The 26,617-nt window shown below is 39.1% G+C and overlaps 1 protein-coding gene across 2 annotated transcripts in view; it reads left to right on the top strand.

Moving 5' to 3' along the window:
- RYR2 (ryanodine receptor 2) overlaps window positions 1-26,617 on the top strand; it is a gene marked incomplete at both ends in the record, with an annotated part of 711,173 nt that overhangs the window by 670,599 nt on the left and 13,957 nt on the right. For both annotated transcript variants that reach the window (XM_082854592.1, XM_082854593.1), the window contains 10 exons: window positions 46-193; window positions 1,178-1,264; window positions 1,961-2,176; window positions 3,665-3,795; window positions 5,107-5,149; window positions 7,806-7,939; window positions 11,328-11,388; window positions 13,208-13,354; window positions 15,599-15,733; window positions 25,582-25,738. In XM_082854592.1, the coding sequence (XP_082710718.1) occupies window positions 46-193; window positions 1,178-1,264; window positions 1,961-2,176; window positions 3,665-3,795; window positions 5,107-5,149; window positions 7,806-7,939; window positions 11,328-11,388; window positions 13,208-13,354; window positions 15,599-15,733; window positions 25,582-25,738 (1,259 nt within the window). The remainder of the gene's footprint in view (window positions 1-45; window positions 194-1,177; window positions 1,265-1,960; window positions 2,177-3,664; window positions 3,796-5,106; window positions 5,150-7,805; window positions 7,940-11,327; window positions 11,389-13,207; window positions 13,355-15,598; window positions 15,734-25,581; window positions 25,739-26,617) is intronic.

Genomic DNA, 26,617 nt, shown 5'->3' with positions numbered 1-26,617 from the left:
CTTTAGTTTATGGATGGCTTATTTTTCATTCATTTGTGTTCGTAGGGGAGAAGATGGAGAAAAAGAAGAAAAAGCCAAAGAAGATAAGGGTAAACAAAAATTGAGGCAGCTCCACACACACAGATATGGAGAGCCAGAAGTTCCCGAGTCAGCATTCTGGAAGAAAATCATAGCCTCTCAACAGAAGCTTCTAGTAAGATGTTTTAAAATGAACTGCATCCTGCAGTCACTTTCTAACTCGTCTCCTGCCTTCCATGCTTGCCTCCAATCTATTTTATACTCAGTAGCTGGAATCGTCTTTCAAATCATCTGATTGCATCAGCCCTCTTCAGCTCCTCCAAGAGCTTGCCATCCCATTTAGAATAAAATACTAATTCCAATGATATTAACAAGATCAATGACTAACTTCCCCTATAGTAACTTACCTAATCCTCATAGCAAACTTATGAGACAGGTTTTGTTGTTATCCCCACTTTACAGGTGAGAAAAGTGATGCTACAAGAGTGATTAAGTCTCTTGTCCACATCGCACAGTGAGTCAGTGGTGAGGTCAGGCTTTATGCCCAGGCAGTGTGGTCCCAGCGATCAGACACTGAACCACTGCACTATAAGGGGCAACAGACTTCTTAGCAGAGGGCTACAGAACCCTGTCCCCCGCTCACCTCTCTGACCTCATTCCCTCCCACTCTCCCCTCCTCTCACTGCGCTACCTCCTCACTATTCGTCAAACACACCAGCATCACCTGGAGCTCAGCACCTTTGCCCTCCAAGCTCTTTCTCTGACATTCCTGTCCCCAACTGTTCACTTGATTGCCGTCCAGTGGCACCCAGGCCTCAGCTCAAATGTCACCTCCTTAGACAGATCTTCTCTGACCACCTGTCTGAATAGCGCCCCTGTTCCCTAAGTCCTTAACCTGATGGATTTTTCTTCGTAACATTTAACATTCCCTGAAATTACGCTTTTTATCTGTGAATGTGCTTCTTTATTATGTCTCCTCCGTGGTGGTTTACGTCATAAAGCTTGGTGCTTTACGTCGATAGCACCAAGCATGGGACTTGAAACCCAGTGGGCTCTCAACAAATAGTTTTGGGTAAATGCATGAATGCTTTATTTCAATTGTCTGCAAATTTCAAGTCTCTCGATTCAATGACCTTTTAATAATTTTTTTCACCTTCAGAACTATTTTGCTCGCAACTTTTACAACATGAGAATGTTAGCCTTATTTGTCGCGTTTGCAATCAATTTCATCTTGCTCTTTTATAAGGTATGTACATCTTAGTCTTTTAATAACCAATATGAAAGACTGAATTGAATGTAAAGATTTCAGAGATCCACTAGTGAGCACATCAAAACCGATGCTGAAATGTATTTGATGAAAATGAAAACCTGAATCTCAGGCACATTGCTGACTGTCTAGTACAGCAGGGATAGATTTGCTCCTCACACTAGGTGAGAAATGCCCCCACTGAAGAATGTTGGATTTGCAGAGGATTTACCCACAGTGCTCAGAGTCTAATTTGGCTGAATATCTCACTTGTTACTGTATCTGGGTGTGGCATATCTGTACTGTATTCAATTCTTTTGATCACTGAGAAGGCAGCTTAGCCATCTAATTATTGCCTGCATGTACTGGAATCCTCATATCTGGGTTTAGTTTCAGTCATATAACAAAATGACTCAGTTATATATATATATATATATATATATTTCAGTTATATTTATATATATTTTTTCTCTATGTATATATATATATGTATCATATGTTCTTTTTCAGATTCTTTTCCATTATAGGTTATTACAAGATACTGAAAAAGCTATCTTTTTTAGCCTTTGCTTTTAGTCTTTTCATCGTGCAGTGGTTTCACATCCAGCTATTGGCTAAGACTGGGTTTCCATTGTTTCTTGTTTACCCCGATGTCAGAGGAAATGAACTGACTGTCCTTTAAATGATTTGAATCAGGTCTCCACTTCTTCTGTGGTTGAAGGAAAGGAGCTCCCCACTCGCAGTTCAAGTGAAAATGCCAAAGTTAGCAGCCTGGACAGCTCGCCTAGAATCATTGCAGTTCACTATGTGCTGGAGGAGAGCAGCGGCTACATGGAGCCCACGCTGCGTATCTTAGCCATTTTGCACACAGTTATCTCTTTCTTCTGCATCATTGGATACTACTGCTTGAAAGTACGATCGTGAGGCACCAAGGAACCTGTGTGTGTCCGCGTGTGTGTGTCTGTTGCACGTTGGACTTCTGGGGAAGCAGATTCTGAGATGGAAATGACATACACATAGTTTATTAGGGAATGTTCCATAAACACCTGCGGGGCAAGGGGAGGAAGCAGCATGGAGAAGAGGGAAAAGTGGGGCTACAGTACAGACCCAACAGGGCACATCACAGGTCTCTGTTCTGAAGTTGAGATGCCCCCTTCGGGGTAGCCCTGGGCTGGGGCATTGGAGCTGGGCCTTTAGAGCTCCCTGGTGACGAGTCACTGCATGCAGGCTGCCCTGGGAAGGGGATGTGGCTGTCACATTGTAGTTTTCTCGCACGTCAGTAATTATTCACATGTAGCCAATTTCACCTATAATTTGACCCCACAGAAGTCCACCCACTATGTCTCCTAGCAGTGCTCAGTGTAGTAGAAATTCTAGAAATACATCACATTGGACCTGTGAGAGTCATTTTGATTGTTTTGTTATTAGGTATGTATCTCTCGCTATCCCTGGCAGAAATGCTTCACTGTTTGTCACGTCACCCGGAAAATAATGGAGCCCCATCCCTAGAGCCTTACCAAGGGAACACGGCAGTTTGGTGAATAGAACTCAAGATAGTCTCTCTGAGTGCTCAGGGCTGCCCATCACCTTTGCAAACCTCTTTATCTTTTCCTAGCATGACACCTTTTTACTGCAGGGCTTTTATTTCACTGTGCCCTGCTTCTGATTGGGAAACTTCTAGAAGACTTTTGAAAAACCAGGGTCCAGGGTAAAAGACTAGAATGTAAAGTTTTTTTCAGAAACTCCTCTACCTCCCTCTGCTTCCCTTGTTTTACTGGGGGGGAGAGGGGATATTCTTGGATACTTCCAGAATGTCTGCATCTTTTTTGCATCTGTGCCTTGTGTAAAATCTGTCCATATGAAAAGGGAATCAGTAAATTCTGGAGACATTCTGGCAAACTGACAAAGATTTTTGCTGATGTTGAAATTAAAATTTATTTCAAAATAGCATATGGGCATGCTGAGCATGGAATTATTAAAGAGATTTCTAAAATAAAACTCTAACAATTTTTTAGAAGTATGCATTTTGGAACATTAGTGCTATGTTTTATTGCATCCATATATATTATATGTATGTATATATGTAATATGCAAAAGAAAAGCAATTTTGTATAATATTTTTAATATTTAAAATTGATTTCATTAATGCAATTATCAATGAACCTCTATGTGTTTAAAAACATATGCATATATATAATATCTATACTGTCTTTTGTTTTTCGAAAACCTCTAGATGCCTCCTTCTGCCTAAATATAGCTGATTGATTTTCACTCAATTTTTACCTTCCTGGAAGTAACATGGGAAATATTTCTTCCCAAAAGCTGTTTTGTAAAGATAGTGACCACAAGAGATGCTAGTAAATCTAAACTAATTTTAACATGTTTATTTTTCAAATGTAGGTCCCACTGGTTATTTTTAAGCGAGAAAAAGAAGTAGCTCGAAAATTGGAATTTGATGGGCTTTATATTACAGAACAGCCTTCAGAAGATGATATTAAAGGCCAGTGGGATAGACTCGTAATCAACACACAGTGAGTAAAGAATGAGATGAGACATTTCTGTGCTCAAAAATTTCAAGACATAAAATACTTTGCCGGAGTTCTTGCAGATTTATCAAAAGTTTAGCAGAGGTGAATAACAGTTATATATTCAGCCAAGAAAATCAAAAGACTAATAAGCTCCATCAGTCTCTTAATGGATGCCATCAATTTTTGCCCTCTGTGTTCTGAATTCCTCCATCAAAAATGGCTTTGAGTCCATTTCCACAGCACTGATGGAACATAACATCCATTACTCAGTGTTCAGGGAAGTGTGTAGCTGGAGGTACAGAACCTGCAGTGTGGGGTTATCTCATCTAAAAGCATAGAGGAAGCCAAAATTATTCATTAAGGAAGGAGTTGTAGCATTAAAGGCAAAAATATTGAATGTCACACTTTTAATCTAAGTTGGAAATTTTCAGTTGGTATCATCCAGAGGCGAAGCATATAACTAGCTAAACATTATGACATGTAAAATATAAGACAGAAAAACAAATCCTTTTCTTTATACTAATTATTTCGCCTGTGAGGTCTAGATCCAAACTACTAGCTGCTGCTGCAGATAAAAATCCATTACAAAAGTCTAATTTTACACTATTCGAGGTATTGGTGATACAATATTTTTCTGTAGTTTGTAATACTCAAGCGTGAAATAGCTTCTTTTTATTGTGATTAGTTTTGCTAATTCTTAAAGAGTTACGATTTCTAATAAGTTCTGGGTTTCCAAATGGGGATGATTTGTTTGTGTGTTATCAATGTTTACTCTAAATGCTCAATATTTTGTTTAGACTTGATTCTAAATCGAATCAAGTCTGTCCCCTTAGGTGAACTCTATATTAGTTAAGATGCTGGAGTCATGTGATGGTGTTATGCTCAGTTTCCTTAAGGATAACTAGTGGGAATGAGATTTTTTTTTTACTTCCTAGGAAAAACAATGACAGTTTTAGATACTTTAATTTTTATAGACAATTGACAAAGAAATGTATACATTAACACATTATACATAAAGAAGAAATATAACCAGACTGCTTATTAAATATGCTCATATTCATCTCCATTAAAATATTAGCCCATAGTCTCTTCTGTGATTTACATGTATATATTAACACTTAAAATAATATTTAATATACTTATGATAGAAAAATTATGGGATAAGACGGGGAAAAGTCATTGTAATTTTTGTGAATGGAAGAATATATGTTCACATATTATTTTAAGTATTTTATTTATTCCAAAAAATATATTGTTATTTATCATTTTTTTAAAAATGATACTATTTTATTTCTATGCTTTTATATCTTTTAGGTCATTTCCCAACAACTACTGGGACAAATTTGTTAAAAGAAAGGTGGGCTTAAATTTTCTATTTTTTTCCTAAAGTGCAATTCAGATTTGAATCTGCTGTGGCTCATACGTAGGCTGAGATACTGAGGCGTGCTTTGTTTGTTAATGTCATTTCAAAATGGAAATGGGATTCAATATGAATTTCAAAAATTTCATAAGAGATCCGTACTCTGCAGCTAAAAACTAAATAAGCATTGCTCACCCACCTGTCATCTGACTCAGGTGACTAAACAGTGCTCAGTCTGTACGTTAACAAGAATTGGTAAGAATTTTCTCTGAGATTGTTCGGGTAACTGAAGTTGACGGAAGGCTCTTTTTCTGATAAGACAGCTAAGTCACCAGGGCTGGGATCCTCCCTTACAATAAAAAAGTAAAGTTGTTGTATAGCAACAAAGGACTGAATTTTATTTACTTTTATATAAACTTCAAAGACCTTTGTATTTTGGTAAAGTTTTATTCTTCTGATGCGCACTGCATCAGAGCATGATAGAACACAAGTAGGAGTTCAGCTACGGACTCTGGCACCTATGTCGGCTCTGGTTTCGAGAGACAAGGATTATCTCTGCTCTTCCTACCACACGGGATTTAATGTAGGTCACTTTTTAAAAAAAATAATGCATGTACCAGTACTTGTACACTGTAAAATACAGTAATCATTATTTTGTAGCTCCTTCTTATTCCTTGAACCCTCCAACTGCCAGACTGAATCACTTCATGCCACGTACCATAATGAGCTGTGGCTCCAGTGTATACGGTCTGGGGCGAATGGCCACAAATGTCTGCCGAACGAAGTGGTCTTTTTCCCTTTGATTCCACCAGTTGAGAACTACTCATAGGGTGGCCGGTGATTGGCAACCGCACATTTTTTGTTACCAGTCTGAGGGGAGATAGAGAGTTTGCCAAGAATTTAAATCAAGTACATTATTTAAAATGAAGCACATTTTAAAAAAACAGAAACAAAACAAAACAAACCCCCCCCCCCCCAAGACTTCCTAGTTGGAAGCAGCAGTGTGTTTGTTGATTTTCATTTTGGTGCAAGTTTTTGTCCCCTTGTGACCACAGAGTAGTAGCACTGCACGAATGCAGATGAGTGCATCCTCATTAGACCAGCGCGCTGAAAGAATCATTTTTAAGTAACGTAAAATAGATAATTTGAATATTTTATTCTTAGTAATTATTTAACAGTATGAAGAAGCAGTTTCTAAGTTATTAAAGCAAGAGTCTCTGAAGGACACGACAGATCTAGAGTCAAATAAATAGACAGATTGTAATTGCAGCTGAGACAATCCGTAGCGTTCCTGCTCTGAGGTCCAGTGTGTTCTCCTGGGTGAGAATACAACCCCTAAAGAACTCCCGCTCAGCCCAGCCCAGCCCATTTGCAGTGCTGTGAGAATAATGGAAAACAAATTGTTTTAATGAGCCTAAATAGTGTGCGTTCGCAGGCTTTTTCACTGCCGTTGCTCTTTCATGTTTTCTTTCAATCTACCTGATTGTATACACTCAGAAAAAGCTCATTTTTATTTCTGCTAATCCTTTCTTTCTTTCTATTTATGCACTTTCTTTCTATTCATCCACTCTAATATTTTACTTTAACGTTCCCCCTCCTCTTTCGCTGGTCCTCAGTTCCTTTGTTTCTCCTATATTCCTGTTCCTTGCTTTCCTTTTCCTCTCTTGCTGCCCGTTCTCTCTCCTCCTGCGTTTCTTTCATTACTTTTCCTGTTGCCTCCATTTTCAATGATGTGCGGGATCCTCATGGTATATAAACTGTAGGCCAAGAGTCGCTATATCAGAGACAGAGGTACTGAGCTCACAAGTGATCTGTTAGCCCACATCTAAGCCCTGATCTAAAAACCCAACATCTGGGCAAAGCCCAGACAAATGTGACAGAAGAGAGAGGGGCAAGGAAGCCAAGGGGGGGTTGCAGAGAAGTGATTCTAACGATGGACAAGGAGTCCATTCTAGGTAAGAAGTAAACTGAGGACCTGTGGATGGTGACAAGACTCCAGGTTCAGGTGTTGCTGAAGAATGGCTGGAGTCAGGATACTATGGGGGGAGTTGAATGTTTGCTCTGGAGACCACAGAGGGGATAGCAGCATGTCATGGGCAAACCCAGTGGCATGCCGTGCTCTACGCAGAAGATCTTTGCTGGGAGTCAGCCTTGCCTGGATGTGTCCTCACCCCATCTCTTGCCAAGCTGAGACTGGGCATGTTACATTCTCCAAGATCAATTTCTTTATCTGCAGAGTAGGATGCTAACAACAGGAAACTTAACATATTATGACAGTCCCATGAGGGAAAAGCAAGTTGGACCTCTGAGCATAATTCCTGACACAGGGGATGAATGTGGTAGCAGTTACTTTATTCCATTTTCTCCCACCTCTTTACCCATTTGCTTGAGCCTGTCCTCTTTTGTGCCTGCCTTTCTCTCTTGCATAAGAAATCTTGTTCTTCAGCTAGGCGTTATTTAAAACGCTATAAGTTCACTAAGACCTTGAGCAGTGTGATCACAGAACATGAGCCGTTAAGCTAGATGTTTAAGTGAACCTGAAAGTAAGACCGATATATACTATGTATAAAAATAATTAGATGTTTGTATGTGCACATACAGATGAGATTACTTAATGGTGGAGGCCAGTAAAATGCTTCGTTTCTTGCCCCAGGTTATGGATAAATATGGAGAGTTCTATGGCCGAGACAGAATCAGCGAGTTACTTGGCATGGACAAAGCTGCCCTGGACTTCAGTGATGCCCGGGAAAAGAAGAAGCCAAAGAAAGACAGCTCCCTGTCGGCCGTGTGAGTGTCCATTCTGCTCTATCCGAGGTCTAGGTGGAAAGGAGGAAAAAGTAATACACTTCTGGACTTGCTAGTGCACTGATTTCCTTTCCTTCAGTGTCAGAGGAATAGAGATGAGAGAAACAGAGAATATATAAAGTCTGCTTTTGTACTTCCGGGTATTTTTGCACTATGGGATCAGCAGATGTAATCTATTAATTTTTGAAGGTGACTTTTTCATTATTTACGTAAAGCAAGAAAAAAAGATTTGTTTTATCGATGTGCCTTTTTATCCCTAAATGCCACTTAAGTTGAAGTCAGAGATGCGAAAGCATAATATTTGACTCGTTAATGCTTCCTGTTTGCCAAGAAGTTAGTTTTCTTAATTTTGGAAAAGGGAGCTATGTAGACCTTTTATTAGAAATAAGTTCATATTGTTTTAATTGTTGTGTTTTATTTAAATAGCAAAGACTTGGTATACTTAGTATACTATTACTTGGAAAGTTTATTTTAAAATGAGGCACTCTTATACAGTGCTTGCATGGAATAATATGATATAATTAGAAGGATGTAAACCAGTTGAACTGAATTCACCTGAGATTGAATTTCACATGCACGTGTAGTGTTAGTATACATATATATATATACATCTGTATCTGTCTTGCAAATTTAATCAACTATAATTCTAGAATTACAGTTGTAAAGCCTACATGCTTTTTAAAATGTAATTTCTTATTGTAGCCACTTAACGATTTTAGAAAAAAACGTAATCGTTACCTTCCCTTATCTGTGTATTTAAGGTATCAGTCAATTAGGTATGTGACGATTTCTCTGAAAACATAAATATTTAAGGTTCTGTAGAGCAGTGTTAGTTTGTCTTAGATGACTATTTTAGCTAGCATTAAAAAGCAACATTTTGGCTGATCTCTTTTATCCTTTTTCTCTCTCTGAAACCTTGTTAGAGCTAGTTGGGTCTTTAAAGATAATGTGAACCCAGTTCAAAAGTAGTTAGATAAGCAAATATATAGCAAGTTATGAATTTAAATTTAAAATATTACCTGAGCACTTTAAGAAAACAAATGTGGTTCTTAAAGGAATGTGGTCACTCTACGTAAGATGAAACACAGTTGGCAGCCCTTAGGCATTCAGGCCCTTATGTTAGAATATCACGTAAGGACTATGGTGAGAGGGGGGCTGCTGAGTTTCTTACTAGCATTTTCAGATCCCTGATAACCAATGTAGAATTAAATAGTTTTACTGAATTATGCATTTTCCATGGTCATATTTGTGACTCTAGAAAATGTCTGATAAAATAGAAGGAAAGTTTAGACTGTTTTTTTACTATGAACAGTTTTAAATTAGTGGAATTTTCCACTGTTTTACATAGTAAATGTTTGCAGGTTTGACCCCTGGCAAAGTACCAAGAAATTAATGTGGCTTTTATTAATACCTTTAAATATGGATAATAAAATTAGAAGAATAAAGATCTAGTAAATAACACACATTCCTAGTGTTCCTTTATTAAAGTGTTTAGAAGGATTGAGTTTTCAAAGATGATCTGTTTTCTATATGAATAGTATCTTAATGTGAACATTTGCATATAAGGATGATTCATGTATCTATGTGTGCATGCATTGATTTATCAATCAGATATATAGGGCTTGGTATGTGCATATTTAAACAAGTGGCCAGTTCACCTCCTGGGGATAGAATGGCTGCCAGCAGCCAGAAAGCCTGCATGCTTCTTCATGTGTGTCTTTATGGAGTGAGAGGAGAGCTCATAATCTCAAAACCATCTAGCAAAACTCCTCAGCTTCTGGCTTCTAGTTTACCCCTGAACCAAGCCCTGTGGCCAGGTTAATGCCATGCCCTGATTGGCCTAGATCAGCTGTGCTCCATCCCTGGGGGTGGAGCCAGCTCCACCCAAACAGCATCACTGCCACTACTGGTGAGAAAAGAGTATTGTATACTACAAAATACTCTTAATGCTGCTGGTAGGAAACTTGCTACCCTAATGCATGACAGGGATGGAAAACAACTAATCATAAGAACAAACTTCTAAATAAGTTAGAAACGACCATGGGAAGTTCAGACATCCTGATAAAAACCCTTATTTTGTTTTGGATTGCTTTCATGGGAAATAATCATGCTCTCATGCAAATTATCCAATGGGTTTATTTTTTTTCATCTCTCTCTTTTTTTAAGAAAAAGTATTCTTATATTGAAACCCACTGTAAATATTCATGAAATTTTAAAAAATATTATTTAATAATAAAATTAATTATAACTCAAAGACTGCTTTATTTCCTTAAAAAAATTAAACCTTAACTCTAAGGGGAAAAGTCTCCTAAGAAGTCAGCTTAGATTATCAACTATTTATCATTGCCCTTGTAATTTAAGATTGACCTAATTAAAAGAAATGATTAAAGAAGTAAAGACTAAAACAGTAAGTCTAGAGAAGCCTTTTTGAAAATAACACTAAAATTATATTATTATCATATCAATTCACTGGAATGTTGCAAGGGCTAACAAAATTATAATTTCTAGCCCCATAAACCGGTGACAAGTTCTGGAAAAAAGCGAAAATTAAATATTAGTATATTTTAATACATGTATATTTTAATCTGCAAAGATCATGACTATTTATGTTGATTCACTCATTCAACATTATTGAGAGACATTCAATGTATGATATAACATGCTTGGTGCTGGGGATTTCACAGACTAGTGAGGAAGGCATCAGTACACATACATACATACACACCTATACCTGCAAAACAACATGGGAAACGATTATAAAGGGAGGTGTCTGCAAAGCACTATGGGAACCAAGGGGAAGGGTTAAATTCCTTCTTGGATAGAGAAGGAAGTAGAGAAGGGGCATTTCTGAAAATGATAGGAAAAAACAAAATGAATAAGCCCTTTTATTGGCAAAATCAGTACAGCTGTAAAACAAGTGTGGACATTTATGCAAGTTTTTATTAGTTGAACTAAAAATTATTCTGTTGGGATGCAATTATGAATATAGAATGAAAGTTAGGGAGGAAACTTTCGATATACCTATGTTAGTTAATTTAGTAGTTTCTAGGAATAATTGTCACATAGAAAGTGTTTATTTTATATTTAATATAGGAAAAGAAAAGGTCAAAAAGAAAAGACTATTTTTAAGTAATAGAGACATAGTGATGCTTTGTTTTGTTTTCCAAGATTTCTCTTTAAAAAAAAAAATCACAAAACTCTGGTGTACATTTTCCAACAGAGCTCTCAGCTGGGTTCCTGAACTAGAACTCATCTCCTGAGATGGTTGCCAGCTCTGCCCCATGGAGAGTGAATGACAGCAGGCTTTTGCAAGCCTGTGAGTCTCTGCTTCATGTACATATCTACAAACTCTTCTTTTTTGTCTCTCCAGGCTGAACTCTATTGATGTGAAGTATCAGATGTGGAAACTAGGAGTCGTTTTCACTGACAATGTAAGCCAACTTCATTACCACAAAGTAAAACGCACTCTGATTAGATGAGTTTGTTGGATTTCAGTGGCTGGAAAGATGGCTATTTAATAAGAAAGCTACTTAAGGGCTTCCCTGGTGGCGCAGTGGTTGAGAGTCCGCCTGCCGATGCAGGGGACACGGGTTCATGCCGCGGTCCGGGAAGATCCCACATGCCGCGGAGCGGCTGGGCCCGTGAGCCATGGCCACGGAGCCTGCGCGTCCGGAGCCTGTCCTCCGAGACGGGAGAGGCCACAACAGTGAGAGGCCCGCGTACCGCAAAAAAAAAAAAAAGAAAAAAAAAAAAGAAAGCTACTTAAATATCAGTTCGTTTAATACTGACCACATCTGAGAAAGACCCAGAGAAATATATGATTAATCAGCCCATATCTCATTCCATTTCTTTCAGTAGCTGAAAAATTAAAATATATTTACACGAGAAAATGAAATGGAGATGCAAATTCGTGTGTATTTTCATTCAGATTTTAGTTGAGCAGTCGCATTCTTCAAAATTTTTAAAGATGTTAGAAAGTTCTAAATAAATTTTTTCAAGTTCTTTTTTAACGTTAATTGCGATCCATTTGTTTCTGCCACATAAAGTACATTAAATTACTGTGCTCTTTTTCTTGATGGATCAAAGAGCATAAGAGCTTCTGAGTTAGGCATAGGACCCACGTATATATCCAAATATTATGGAAAAAAATCGCCCATGACTAAAAGCCACCAGCTGTCAAGGCAGAGAATCACATACTACCTCGTTGGCTCAATAGCATGCCATTCTTGATTCTTAGAAATTCCAGTTTAAATAACGGTTACTGTCAGTTGTTTTTGTGCTACCATTTGCTGGCTATGGGAAGTTGCTAGAGAGAATCATGAAACATGGCTGAATCGACGGACTACAATTTTTGCTGTTAGATCTCAGCCCATCCCCTCATTACTGCTTCTTAATTCTTTTACTGTTTTCTCACTCCTCCTACAGAAAGGCTCGTAAAAACCTCCCCTAAGGCCTTCTGCTGTTCTTGCTGCCCTGCTTTCTTCCTTGGATATCTCATTGAGTCTCAAAATCTCGCTCTTATCTTAGCACTTTTATAGTGAACCTTAGTTCCATTCTCCTAAAGACCTGTGACCCCCATCCCCCCAGTACTCCTGCCTCTGTCCCCACCCTGCCTCACCCAGCCGTGGGCCCAGAACTCTGGGTACCTTAGAGAACCCTCTGATATTCAAAATCAAGTCTTGAGTTATCTTTTAGGACTGTCAACTGTTAGTAAGGTGTCTTGCAGCTCACTTCTCATCTAACAATAGAAGCAGCTCCCCTGAATAAAAAGGAGGCCACCCCAACTCAGCCACATGTGGCAACATCTGGAGACATTCTGGGTTGTCATGACTGGAGAGGGGGAGTTCTACTACCGGCAGCTAGTGAGTAGAGACCAGGGATGCTGCTAGCTAACCATCCTACTAGGCACAGGATGGCATCCACAACCAAGGATTATCCGGCCCAAACTATCAATAGTGGACATTAGTAAGTTGCTGTTGAGTAGTAAGTCAATACATTTTTCTCTGGGGGAGGATAAATAAAAAGAGCCACTCTGACATAAAGGAGAGAATGGCATTGAACCTTGCAGAACAGCTACATCAAAATAAAATACACAGACAAACTGATATAACTGATTGGAATTATATAAATCTTTAGTCTGAGAAGATAAAGTTAGTGGAGTGGTTATCACAGAATGAGAGCAGAGTAGTTTTTGACAATAGTATGTATTCTATTTTCTGAGATGATTTTCTCTCATTTTTGTCTTAATAGTCCTTCCTCTACCTTGCCTGGTATATGGCCATGTCCGTTCTCGGACACTATAACAACTTTTTTTTTGCCGCTCATCTCCTTGACATTGCTATGGGATTCAAGACGTTAAGAACCATCTTATCATCAGTAACACACAACGGCAAACAGGTAAAAGTTTTATGTTTTCCTCCCCCTGCAAAAACTGAAAAAGCGACAGATACTCTAACAGAAGTAACACCAAACCTCAAATGACAGTGTACAGTTTTAAAGACTTTTGCGAATAGAGGATCCGTACTTTTTCTCCTATAAACCATGCAGATTCGTAATTTGAGAGCCCCCGAGACCTACATTCACGTCTTGGCTTGATGGGTGAGCTGTGTGACCTTGGATAAATTACTTAGCATTCTTTTAAATCTCAACTCCCTCATTTTGGAAAATGAGTACAATAAAAGTACCTACCTTATAGGGGTTTTGTGAAAATTAAATAAAAACAGAAATGTGGAGGTCTTAGCACAGGCTCAAGCACATTAAACACTCAGGAAGGTAGTTATTATTTTGTTCCTAATATGATATTTGCTGTATCTGATACTGTGGCTAAAATAGGTTGCAACATCCTAACACACTAGTTCTATCAATAATAAAACCTGAGATGCTACATTCTTAATTTAATATAGTATTTTAAAACTGGATATTCATGGGCTCTTTTCTCCACTTTTAAATTGGGCAAAAGGAATAATAATGTTTCACACTTGACAAGGTCATGCTTACTTGGAGAAAAGCTGGCTTAATTCCAGATAGTCAGCTTATGTTCTAATACAACCCATTTGTAATGTTAAAACTTTCATTAATAAACTTCTCAATTCATTCTCTATATATCAAGTGTCCAGTGGGAGGTAACACATTCTGTTAGTTATTTAGAATGAGAGTCCTTATTTTCCAGAATTTTATAATCCAGCGTATTTTAAAATCAGTGCCCTTCCCAAAACCTTGACCTGTGTCCACGGTTAAGTTCGCATTATCATGACCTTCACTTTTCTAAATTTCAGCACAATGTTCTTATATATGTCACTCTAGTTTCTGCATATGAGTATGATATGCATGGCACGTCATGAGTCCAGTGACAAAAAGTGTACTATGCATATTCATCGGTCAATTAGTAAATTCGTTTTGAGCTCCCAGTATGTTCGAAGAACTGGAGATGCTAAATCTGTGGAGTATTTTCACACAAAACATCTGGCACTACTCTCGATTTCTAAACTTTTATTTCTAAACTTTATTCCTTCTCTTTTTGAGGTATCAAATTTTCATTTGCAAAGATATATAGAGCTTAAATAGCCCTTATAGGTAAAACACACAGAAATTTACAGTGGCCTTATACTTAATTTATAGAAGTGAATTAAGCCCTCTATTAAGACAACATGTTTTTTCCAGATAATTATGAAGTGATTTTTAAAAGACTTAATATATGCTGCCACGGTTAAGAACACCAGGGGTATGTTGTAATCAGAGGAAGCAGACATACAAAATAATGGATTTTAGTGTGTTTAGAACTTCTGTGATAGAACCAGAAATGTATTTTTACCACCTTGGTGAAAGTCATATTTTAAAAATATACATATTCATATACAAATTATATGTCTATTCACATATATATTCTATAAAATATATGTTTATATATACATACATATATGTGCATATATATACATTATGTAAAGTATAGTTTGGAATTAAAAAAAAGATTACATAGAGCTGAAAAAAGACCTTTCAAACTGTGACTTTTATTTATACGTTGAGAAAATTTGCCTTCAAAATAGTGTTATTTATTAGCTATTAAAGTGTCTTTCCCTTTGATCACTGGTTTATGTTAACAAAGCCAGACTTCTTAGTTTTATTTTTTTTAATATTTATGATACATATTATTAACAGTCGTGCATTTCCAGATGTTAGAAACAATTCCTATTTCGTTTTAGGATATGATTGAAAGAAAACGTGATTTACAACCCCTCTTACTATCATGACAAAAATGAGAGAGTTTTTGTTAGGAATGTAAATTATTTAAAGGGAATAGAACTTATAAAAAGAGAGAATGTGTTTAATGTAGTATCTACTACCAAATATTTAGATGATAGAAAAATGAACATATTAAGCTGCTTATTAATATTATTAATATCAATTTGGATATGAAACTAAATCAGAGTTTCATTCATGTTATTGTATGCATTTATTAGCCAATTAAGTAGTCAAGTTTTACATAAAATAAACTGGCAACTTGATAAAGTATAGAAACTATGAAAATAGATTTCCCCACTGGGGGGATAAGAAAGGTATGAGGTGTGGATTCCATTAGCTTTTAGTCAGTAAATCCACTGACTTATATTTCTAATATATGTTCAATGTCACATTGCCTTCCAGCTTGTGTTAACCGTTGGCTTATTAGCTGTTGTCGTATACCTATATACTGTCGTGGCATTCAATTTCTTCCGAAAATTCTACAATAAAAGTGAAGATGGCGATACACCAGACATGAAATGTGATGACATGCTAACGGTAAGTTCATACACTCTGATCTCCTATGAATGAAAAAACTTCTCCTGCTTCTTCAACCCAAGGAATTGTGTAGGCATTCTTTAACAGTGAAAAATAGAAAATAGTGTACACAGCAGAAAGTTGTGTGGCTTTTTGAAGAATTGACGATTTTCATTTTTTGTGGACCATGAAGGACTGTTTCTGCCAATTTTGCACATCTACTGCATCAGCCTGATAATTAGTCGAATCCTGAGTAAAGTCCTTAGAACTGGAAGGATTAATGTAAACACTTTAGCCTGTTGTTCATGTATTCTAGGAGGGCAGGTAAAATTATTTCCTTGTAGAAGGTTTAGGTATTTGTTCGCCTTAGTGACTTGAACTGAAATTACTGAAGTCCAAAAATATCTCTTTTATATTGAGTATCCTGGGTTAAATTACCCTTTTAGTCTTGGTTTTAAAATCAACAGATGTTAAAGATTTCATATTGCTTTATCACTCTTCTATAACCTGCATCTCTAATATGACAAATCAGAAATTACCATATATGAGATGCTAGACTGTGAAGGGGAAAATTAGACAAAATATTTAACCTCTAGCTGGAAAGAGATGAATCCTTCAGTGAGCTCCAAACTGAGATACCTATACAGTTGGGGCTGGTGTAAAATGAGATGGACATAATGATGCTAAAATTGCTCTAGAAAAAATAAACATCTCAAAGGAGTAGTGACAAAGACCTACTAATATTACAAAGACTAGTAATTAAGACAGTTTTTGTACTAGAGAATGACAGATCAATGGAGTACAGTCTAGAAAGAGATTCAGATACACATGGAAATTAAAAGTATGATAAAAGTGGCCTTAGAAATTATGAAATGAAAAATAATTCAATAAATGGTATTGGTACCATGAACATGCTGTTAGGAGGAAACTGCTAAAAGTGGATGCCAACCAAGTTCTTTACATCAAAATAAATTCCAAATGAAATAAATCTTTCAGTGAAAAAAGAAAGAGAAAAATGAAAGTTAGGATTTGACTTGTGAAATAATAACATTATTTATTTATTTATTTATTGCTTGCTTGCTGTGTCGGGTCTTCGTTGCTGCCCGCGGGCTTTCTTTAGTTGCAGCAAGCGGGGGCTGCTCTTCGTTGCGGTGCGTGGGCATCTCATTGCCGCGGCCTCTCGTTGCGGAGCATGGGCTCTAGGAGCGCGGGCTTCAATAGTTGTGGCGCGTGGGCTGTAGAGCACAGGCTAAGTAGTTGTGGCACACGGGCTTAGTTGCTCCGCGGCATGTGGGATCTTCCCGGACCAGGGCTCGAACCCGTGTCCCCTCCATTGGCAGGCAGATTCTTAACCACTGCACCACCAGGGAAGCCCCATAACAACAATTTTTTAATGGGGAGAGGTCTTTCTGAATATGACATAAAACCTAGGATCCATGTAAGCATAAAAAATTAGTTTAAAAAGGAATAACTTAAGGAAAATCTTAAATGCAGATGACAAGCTAGCAAAAATATACTGAACACTATAACAAAGGGCCAGTTTCTTTAATTTACAAAGTCTTTGTCACAACTGAGAGAAGAAATAACAAGCCAATAGAAAAATAAGCAAATTATATGACTAGACAATTCACTGTAAAATAAGTTGAATCAGCTTATAACTATGGAAAGATGCTCAGCCTCTATCACACTGATGCTTTAAAAAGGGCAAACCAAAGCAGTCGGTTGCCACCTTTACCTATCAGGTTTGCAAAATCTTAGTTTGTTAATACCCAGAGTTACTGAATTGATTGAAAAGCTGGCACCTTCATGAACACTGTTGGGAATTTAAAATAACACAACAATTTGAGAGAAATTTTATAATAGCTATTGAATGTTTAAGTGTACTTACCCTTTGACTTGTCAGTTCCTTTGCTAGTAACTGACCTGTTTATTCACAAATATGCCTCGCTATATTCAAGGACATTAGCTGCTATAACAAATTGAAAATAATATAAAATATCATCTATAGAGTCTTGATTAAATAAATTATGGTAAATCCATATAATGGAAAATATGTAGCTTTTTAAAATAGTAGAGAAATCTGTATATGCTGATATGGAAAGACATACAAATTATACTTAAGTGGGAAAAAAAAAAAGATCAAAAGGATCCTAACTGTACAAGAAGATACACACACATATGCTAGAATGTATATAATAGATATGCTAGAATACACATACTATTTTTCTGGAAGAATACATAAGAAACTTTTAACAAGAGTTCATACAGGAAGTAGGACCACAAGTCAAGGAGAGAGAAAACTTGTGCGCCGGGAGACTGACCGGTCACTAGTAGTAACCTCCACCAGAGTCACTAACAGGGGACACTTTGCACCCCCTCGCTGCTTCCCCACATCCATACCCTACCATTGTAGGCCCAGTGAGGAAGGTACTTTAGAGATCCTTCATCTCCTCTTCCGTGTGCTGCCTTTAATACCACCTTGTCTCTCTGTCCCATGGCCCTGAAGACTTGGGGGAGTGGCTGGCCAGATGCAGAGAGGGGAGCAGAGGGCTGGAGGAGGCAACAAGGCGCAAAGGAGGGTCAGTAAGGGCTAACGGTAGGCACTTGTGCCTACACTGACTCCGGGGAGATTCATTTATATTCCAGGAGAATCACCCCAATGGGTCTAAATCTCAAAATTCACCAGCCTCAGGTCGGAAAGTTGTCCTGTTCATTCCCAGAGGGTGTGATGCTCAGTGAACCGCTCAAGATTGGTGGAAAGTAGGGAGGGTTTCAGATGGGGATACGCAGTGGCCTGGGTCACACGCTGGGAACAATGTGTGACTTGGATTCGCCTCTCCTACCACAGTATGACCCCCAAAATATCCTGGCCTCTCACTCTCACATCATGAGTCGTATCTGACCCTGTTCAATTTGCCCTCATAGTGTTCTTATATGACTGCATGTTGCATCTTGCTCTCAGGATGTTTCCACTGCTCTTGTTAATTTTGTCAGTGGATTTATTAGGAGAAGAATCCATGCATTATTTGAACACGAGGTGGGTTAGGAAGACCACTGCCTTTACCTGGCTGATTTTACCCAATGACAGGGAAATGTATAAAGAAGGTAGAGAAGCTTGCCTCACTTTAGGATGAGGAAATTGGCTTCTTGATGTTTTCATCTGTGGGCTTGGGACTGAGCTACAGCCAGGATTTTGTTCAGTTTCAGGAATTTCTGTCTATATGGGTGGGACTGCCTCTGACCAGCTCTGTTGTAGGTATTTCTGTCTCTACAAAGAACAATGAACAGATCTTGCCTTTGGCTGAGGTGAGGTTGGAGGCATCATAAGTTTGCATCTTACGTGTTTCTTTCTTGAAAAAGAAAACTCAGTTCCAGGATGCAGACTACACCTCGGCTCCTGCCTCTCTCATAATTATGTACTGCTGTCAATCAGTCGAACCAGACAGGAGTCTGTGTACTTTGCACAGTCCATTTCCAGCTGATTGTTCTTAACAACTGTTGTGTCAGAGGCCACGTTACCTAGGTTAACCTTTCAATTTTAGATGTAAAAACCCCTTTTAATTGCCTCTTACTAATGCTTGTGCAGGGAGGTTTTGAAGAAGCCATAGCCACTTAAAATGTAAGTAATCACTGACAGTAATGCTCATTAAAAGCGGAGGCTTAGTAAAAACAAACAGCTGGCAAGACAGAATTATGGAGTAGCAGGTGGTGAGATTTCATTGTTTTAATTCCCCAAAGAGAATCCTTTCTTTTTTTTTTTTTTTTTTTTTTTTGCGGTACGCGGGCCTCTCACTGTTGTGGCCTCTCCCACTGCGGAGCACAGGCTCCGGACGCGCAGGCTCAGCGGCCATGGCTCACCGGCCCAGCCGCTCCGCGGCATGTGGGATCTTCCCGGACCGGGGCACGGACCCGCGTCCCCCGCATCGGCAGGCGGACTCTCAACCACTGCGCCACCAGGGAAGCCCGAGAATCCTTTCTTTATGCCAGTCTCCTTAGCATTTCTTTTTCAAAGAGTGAAGTCTAGTATTCTCATCTGAGATAGGTTTTCCTCACTCACGTCGTATTTTATTGCTGTCATCCTGAGTTCCCATCGCATTTACTGTTTCAGGTTGTTTCTTCAGGTCTCAGAGAACATTGTAGGTTTTCTGGGGGACGTAATTCACTGCCAGTGTTTCATAACTTACAGCAGGTGGCACTGTAGCTGCAGTTTTGCAGAGTCAGTGATGATTCATACTTAAATTTCTTTTCTTCTTTCTTTACTTACTTATTTATTTGGAATCACGGTGTTTTGAGCCAGAGAATCTAATTAATCCAGCCATAACCTGATAGAATTTGAACCTCTTCACCAAGAATGTAGGAGAAGAAATTGAAAAGTAGTCTAAAGTTTTCAAGTCCATGGCAAAAAGCTGATTGCAGCTAGAGAGCCAGGGAGACTGACGTGGCATATATAAGAGCATCCATCTCAAAAGGAGTGGTTTTCAGCCTCAAATGCCCAGAGGAATCACCAGGAAGACTCTCTGTAAATCCACAGCTCTTCAAGACCAACCCCAGATCCCTTGAGTCAGAAACTGTAGGAAAGGTATCAAGACCTGTGTATTTTGGAAAAAGCTTTCCAGGTGGTTGAGCTAAAAAGTATGCTCCTAGGGAAGTAACCTGCTTAAGGAGTTGTTCTAAAGTACTTACTTTACCCCATCTTCTCAATGAATAATCTGTTTCTCTCCCCACACCCGCCTTTTTTTTTTTTTTTTTTTTGGCCAAGGTAAAGATCTTATAAGGATCTTCACCAGTCCCTAGAAACTGTTACTCTTCAGTGTCCCCTAAAGGCAGCATAAACAATGATTAACCCCGGAATGTATGTTTAGGAGGTGGATGGGGGGAATGTCACAGAACGTTAAATCTTGAGAATTAGCAAGTGCCCTGTCCCCGTTTCTGTAGCACCAGGCACCTTCCTCCCTCATTACTCAGGTTCTCGGAAGAAAGCAGTGTCACGTTTTGCTGCCCAGCATCGCTCCTCCAGCTCTTATGATCAGGTTGAGTCTGATTCTCTGAAAAGGAAGGTAGATGAAAGGACTTCCCTTTTCAGGCGCAGAATGGTAATCTGACAGGCTGCCGCCTCCTGTGAGTGACTAGTCACCCCATTTCCTCCTACTTCACCACGGCAGCCATGGCCCTGCTATCTCTGGTGAGAACTTCTGATAATGAAGGAGAAAGTTGGGAAAATCAACATCAGAATCCCACTGGTGAACTGTGCATTTTATTCTTTTTCACTTTGGTATCTTATTAAGCCTAACTAAGCACATCCACAAAACTCTACCTCTCTTTTCACAGCATGACCGTGTTTCATTTTAATGAAATATGGTGGAATCCCCTCCTCAAAATTCTTAGTGCTATCCTAGAATGAAGGCGAGCAGTGAGATGCACATATTGCCAGGAGAGGCCAAGTGGCTGACGAGAGATCTAAAAAGAAGGAGACATTTACTTTGGTAATTTAGCCTCATTCCATGGTCTTGTTTTCAACTTTACAGTCTAGAAAGTAAAAGTGAATCATTTGCCTGAGGACAGACTCACATTAACCAGACTCCTAAGAGTCAGATGTATCAGTCAGAGTACCAACATTCCACTCATAAAAAGTTCAAGCAACAAGTTGATAGTCTCTTCTCTATAGAAAAACTCTATGTGGGGAGCCAAATTATAATCCAAAAGTCTTGGTCAGCAGGAATTAGCAAGAGGAATTAGCTAGACCATCTTAGTCACATACATGTCAAATAAGCGGGCTTGGAGAGCTAGGGCATTTCCAGGACCTGAACAGGGAACTGCAGTGATCCACCGCTGGCCCACTATGGCTATTAGTGTGGGGGGTCAAAGGGCCAGAATTTGACATGGAGAAATGCCAGACCACAGCCAGGTAGATTGTCCAAATTAAGTCGCCAGCCAAAGGGGGCAGGGGGAGTTTTACAAACAAAGCTAAGAATGGGAAAGCTAGGAAAGGATGGCCTATGTTAGTTCACTAAGTAAAGAGTAGGCAGCTGCAATAATAATTCTATTTCCTGTAGCCACAGTTAATCACATGTGTGGACAGATTTGGAGAAAAACATATAACCCCCAATTTTTCTTAATAAAAATAAGAAATGCATGTGGTAGAAACTAATTCCAACAGTATGCAAGAATATACAGGGAAAATAAAACTTTCTCTACCCACAGATCCACCATTTACAGTTTCAAGCACTGTTTTAGACAAACAGTTCTAAGAAAGTAATGCCATGTCCTGAGGGCTTTTTTAAAATGTCTTCAAATTTTTATTTCTAAAGATTGATTCAGTACGTGGTACCAGGAATCCAGAATGTTTAAGCCTCCAGGAGATGTGGATGCAGGATTAAGTTTAGGCACCATTGGTCTCATCAGGCTGTCTGTAAAATAGGACTATCCTGGCCTCTCTGTAAGAGAGACCCCTTCCCTGGGCTGCAGAACAGTTCTGGGGTGATGCTCTTTGCGTATTGCATCCCAGACTGACCAACCTCTTTTCTGAGTGACCCAATCTTTTTTTTTTTTAATTTTATTGAAGTATAGTTGATTCACAATGTTGCATTAATTTTTGCTGTACAGCACAGTGATTCCGTTATACATATGTATATATTCTTTTTGTATTTTTTTCCATTACGGTTTATCACAGGATATTGAATATAGTTCCCTGTGCTATACAGTAGGACCTTGTTGTTTATCCATCCTATATATAATAGTTTGCATCTGCTAATCCCAAACTCCCAATCCATCCCTCCTCCAACTCCCCCAGCCTTGGCAACCACAGGTCTGTTCTCTACGTCTGTGAGTCTGTTTCTGTTTTGTAGATAGGTTCATTTGTGTCATATTTTAGATTCCACATATAAGTGATATCATGTGGTATTTGTCTTTCTTTTTCTGACTTATTTAGCTTAGTATGACAATCTCTAGTTGCATCCATATTGCTGCAGATGGCATTATTTCATTCTTTTTATGGCTGAGTAATATTCCAGTGTGTGTGTGTGTGTGTGTGTGTGTGTGTGTGTGTGTGTGTGTGTGTACCACATCTTCTTTATCCATCCGTCAATGGACTTTTAAGTTATTTCCATGTCTTGGCTATTGTAAATAGTGCTGCAGTGAACATGGGGTGCATGTATCTGTATGAATTACAGTTTTGTCTGGGTATATGCTCAGGAGTGGAATTGCTGGATCATATGGCAACTCTATTTTTATTTTTTAAGGAACCTTCATACTGTTCTCCATAATGGTTGTACAAATTTACATTCCCACCAACAGTGTAGGAGGGTTCCCTTTTCTCCACACCCTCTCCAGCATTTGTTATTTGTATTGATAAGATTTTTTTAATGGTGGCTATTCTGACCAGTGTGAGGCGGTACCCCGCTGTAGTCTTGATATGCATTCCTCTAATAATTAGTGATAATGAGCATCTTTTCATGTGCCTTTTGGCCAGCTGTATGTTGTCTTTGGAGAAATGTCTATTTAGGTCTTCTGCCCATTATTCGATTGGGTGGTTTGTTTTTTTCTTATTGAATTGTATGAGCTGTTTGTATATTTTGGAACTTAAGCCCTTATCAGTCACATGATTTGCACATATTTTCTGCCAGTCCACGTTTTGCTTATGGTTTCCTTTTTGTTTTGCTCCTGGTTTCCTTTGTTGCGCAAAAGCTTATAAGTTTGATTAGATGCCATTCGTTTATTTTTGCTTTCACTGCTATTGCCTAAGTGACCCAACCTTTATTTAATTCTGTTCATTAAATTCCAGGCATCTGACTTAGATGCAGAATACAAGAAGTTTCCTATCAGCAATTGGCTGTTGAACTATGAGCATTTTGGTATCATCTTGCTGCCTATTCTTTGCCTGAACTTTATGTTCTTTAAAATGACCTGAGAATCTGAGGTCTATTTGAGCCGTTCTCCATGAGAACAGCTGACCAGTCATAACTTTTCACTCCTCAGTCATCCCATCCCACAAGTGATTTTTGAGTACCTATCATGTGCTGGACATTATTTAGGCACTGATGATAGAGTAGTAACCCAAGTAATTCTTCTTATAATGGGACTAATTCTAGTGGAGTGAGATAGATCATAAAACATCAAATGAAAAAATAGGTTGGAGATACAAGTCTGGAATTCAGGAAAGAGACCCAAGATGTAAATAGAAATTTTTTGAAGTAATTAGCACAGATGGTATTTAAGCATGAAACTGGAAAAGTTCCCCAAGGGAGTGTCCTAAAAGAAACAAAAAGTCAGAGAACCCAATCCTGGGCATTAGTTCATGAAGAGATAGGGAGATGAGGAAGAACCAGCCAAGGGGGCTGAGAAGGAATGACCAGAAATGTAGGAGAAAACCAGAGGAGTGCGGTGTCTCACTGAGTGAAGATGCTGTTTCGAGGTCTTTGCCCCGTTCGTTAGGGTTACGGCAGACAGTGAGATTTTTGTTTTGCATTGATGGGTGACATCAGTTGGGTAAATGAGAGTTTCTCGAACAGTCTGAGGAGGGCTCATGGAAGAAAGATTATTCATTGAGGTTCTGAAGGATGAGTAGGTTCTAATGGGATACAAATGGGAAAGAATATTGCAAGATGAGGAGACTATGCAGGCAAAGATCTAGAATCAGGAATACTGTATTTGGAGGAGGCATGGGTAGAGGACAGGGCGGTGCTTGGGAGAGGGGAACTTAGAGAGGGGAAGTAGGGCTAAATCAGAGGGCCTGGAATGGAGAGTGTGGACTTATCCTAAATAAAGATAAAACCCTAGATGCTTAATCCAGTGGTCCTGATGTTGCCCCCCCCCCCCGCCAAGAGGACACTTGGCAATGTCTGCAGACATTTTTGATTGTCTGTGGGGTGGGGCGCTACTGGCATCTAGTGAGTAGAGGCCAGAGATCCTTCTAACATATGCTACAGTGCATAAGACAGACCTCACAACAAAGAATTATCTGGCCTAAAATGTTAATGATTTTGAGGCTGAGAAACCCTACCCCAAAGCGCTTTACTGCACCCCTCTTTTTTGGCAATGGACACTTGCAGCTGTACATGTTGTCGGTTGCTTTAAAGTTTAAACAATGAGCTGCTAGTTCTTCCCTGCCTCTCTCATTTTTCTTTATTCTAGACATTAAAGTTAAAAATTTTTCGCATTATATTCCAATGTGATAGACGAGAGGATGGTAAGTGTTAAGTCTGGTTTTTTCCTCACTTAATTTCTAACTTTCCATCCAGTTATACAATGGACTTTTACTTCCCCATTCCTTTGTCTGTTATGCTCACAAAAAAACTGAACAGTGCAATTAAATATAGTTTTGTGGCCCTTACTGTGATCCTAATGGGATAACCTTATGCCTGATGCTAGTGAGGTATTTTTCATTTCCCGCAAAGTATGACAGCAGGCGCTAAGCAGAGTATGCAGCACAGAGTTTTGTTTAAAAGACAGCAGAGGGCTTCCCTGGTGGCGCAGTGGTTGAGAGTCCGCCTGCCGATGCAGGGGACACGGGTTCGTGCCCTGGTCTGGGAAGATCCCACATGCCACAGAGTGGCTGGGCCCGTGAGCCATGGCCGCTGAGCCTGCGCGTCCAGAGCCTGTGCTCCACAGCGGGAGAGGCCACAACAGTGAGAGGCCCGTGTACCGCAAAAAAACCCAAAAAACAAAAAAATAACTATAAGACAGCAAAATGTAAGAGCCAAGTGTTTGCATCACAATTACAAATACTGAAACAAAAAGAGGTGATGTAGAAGGCAAAGATGCTCATCATTTCCACAGTGAAGATTAGGAACAAGAGAGACAATCTTAGGTGTGTTGAGTATAAAAATGGGCAGTGGTCCTCCAGGAAATGAAGCCATTCCTCTCTTTTCCAGTGCTATATGTTCCACATGTATGTCGGGGTACGTGCCGGAGGGGGTATCGGTGATGAAATCGAAGACCCAGCCGGCGATGAGTATGAGATCTATCGAATCATCTTTGATATCACCTTCTTCTTCTTTGTAATTGTCATTCTCTTGGCCATAATACAAGGTAAGCGCCATCCTCAAGAAGATCTAGAATTTGACCTACATATTGTTGAAGCTAACACTGAAGACGGGGTAAGAATGTCAGGTGTTTCTTAGAAAAGCCAAATAGAACTCTTCCGTTCAGTGTTTCTTCATTGGAAATCTGTAGAGGGAAAAGGAAAGAGCACTTTCCTGGGTCTGATTTCCTGCCCTGCCGCTGACGACCTTTACAACTGGTGGTGGGTGAGCCATTTAGCCCCTTTGGGTCTATCCACATGGAAATTATAAAAAGCTCTAAGCCATGGGCTATTGAAAAGATTTCTTTAAAAATGATGTCTGTTCCGCGTGCCCTGGGAGCAGAGTGCTGTTCTTCACATTTGACGAAACTGAGCCATAGTAAGTCTAAGAAACTTGGCTGAAGTGTACAGCTGAAAAGTGTCAGGGCTGGAATCCAAAGGCACAGGGTCTGGACCCAGAGCCGTCACGTGCAACCACCGTGCCACGTTGACCCATTCGATCTTCCTTTTACTCCAAGGGAACTTGGAGCGGGTAGTTTTTTCCTCTCCTTTTATTCCAAGGTAACTTTTTTTCCCTCAGAAAAATCACTCATGTTGTCTTCTTCTGCTTACACATTTATCCTAGCTTGAATTAAATGTCTATAAATGGGACATTATCCTCTAAATTCCACAGGCAAGAAAATGATACCCTTTTATCAGTAAAGTACAGGAACACGTTTAAAGGATTCATAACCCTTCCTTTATGTCTTTATTGAGCGTAACAATAATGTGTTTACAAGAGGGCAAAGTCATATAAAGCACTTGGAAGAAAACATAAAACATACAGCCCGGCAAGTCACAGGAGAAATGGGAACAGAGCAGCAGGAAGCCGTTAGTTGCTGACTGCT

The sequence above is a fragment of the Leucopleurus acutus genome (genome assembly GCF_964270905.1).
Source record: "Leucopleurus acutus genome assembly, chromosome: 14".
NCBI classification, from domain to species: Eukaryota; Metazoa; Chordata; class Mammalia; order Artiodactyla; family Delphinidae; genus Leucopleurus; species Leucopleurus acutus.
This window is presented reverse-complemented; position numbering and strand designations above follow the sequence as displayed.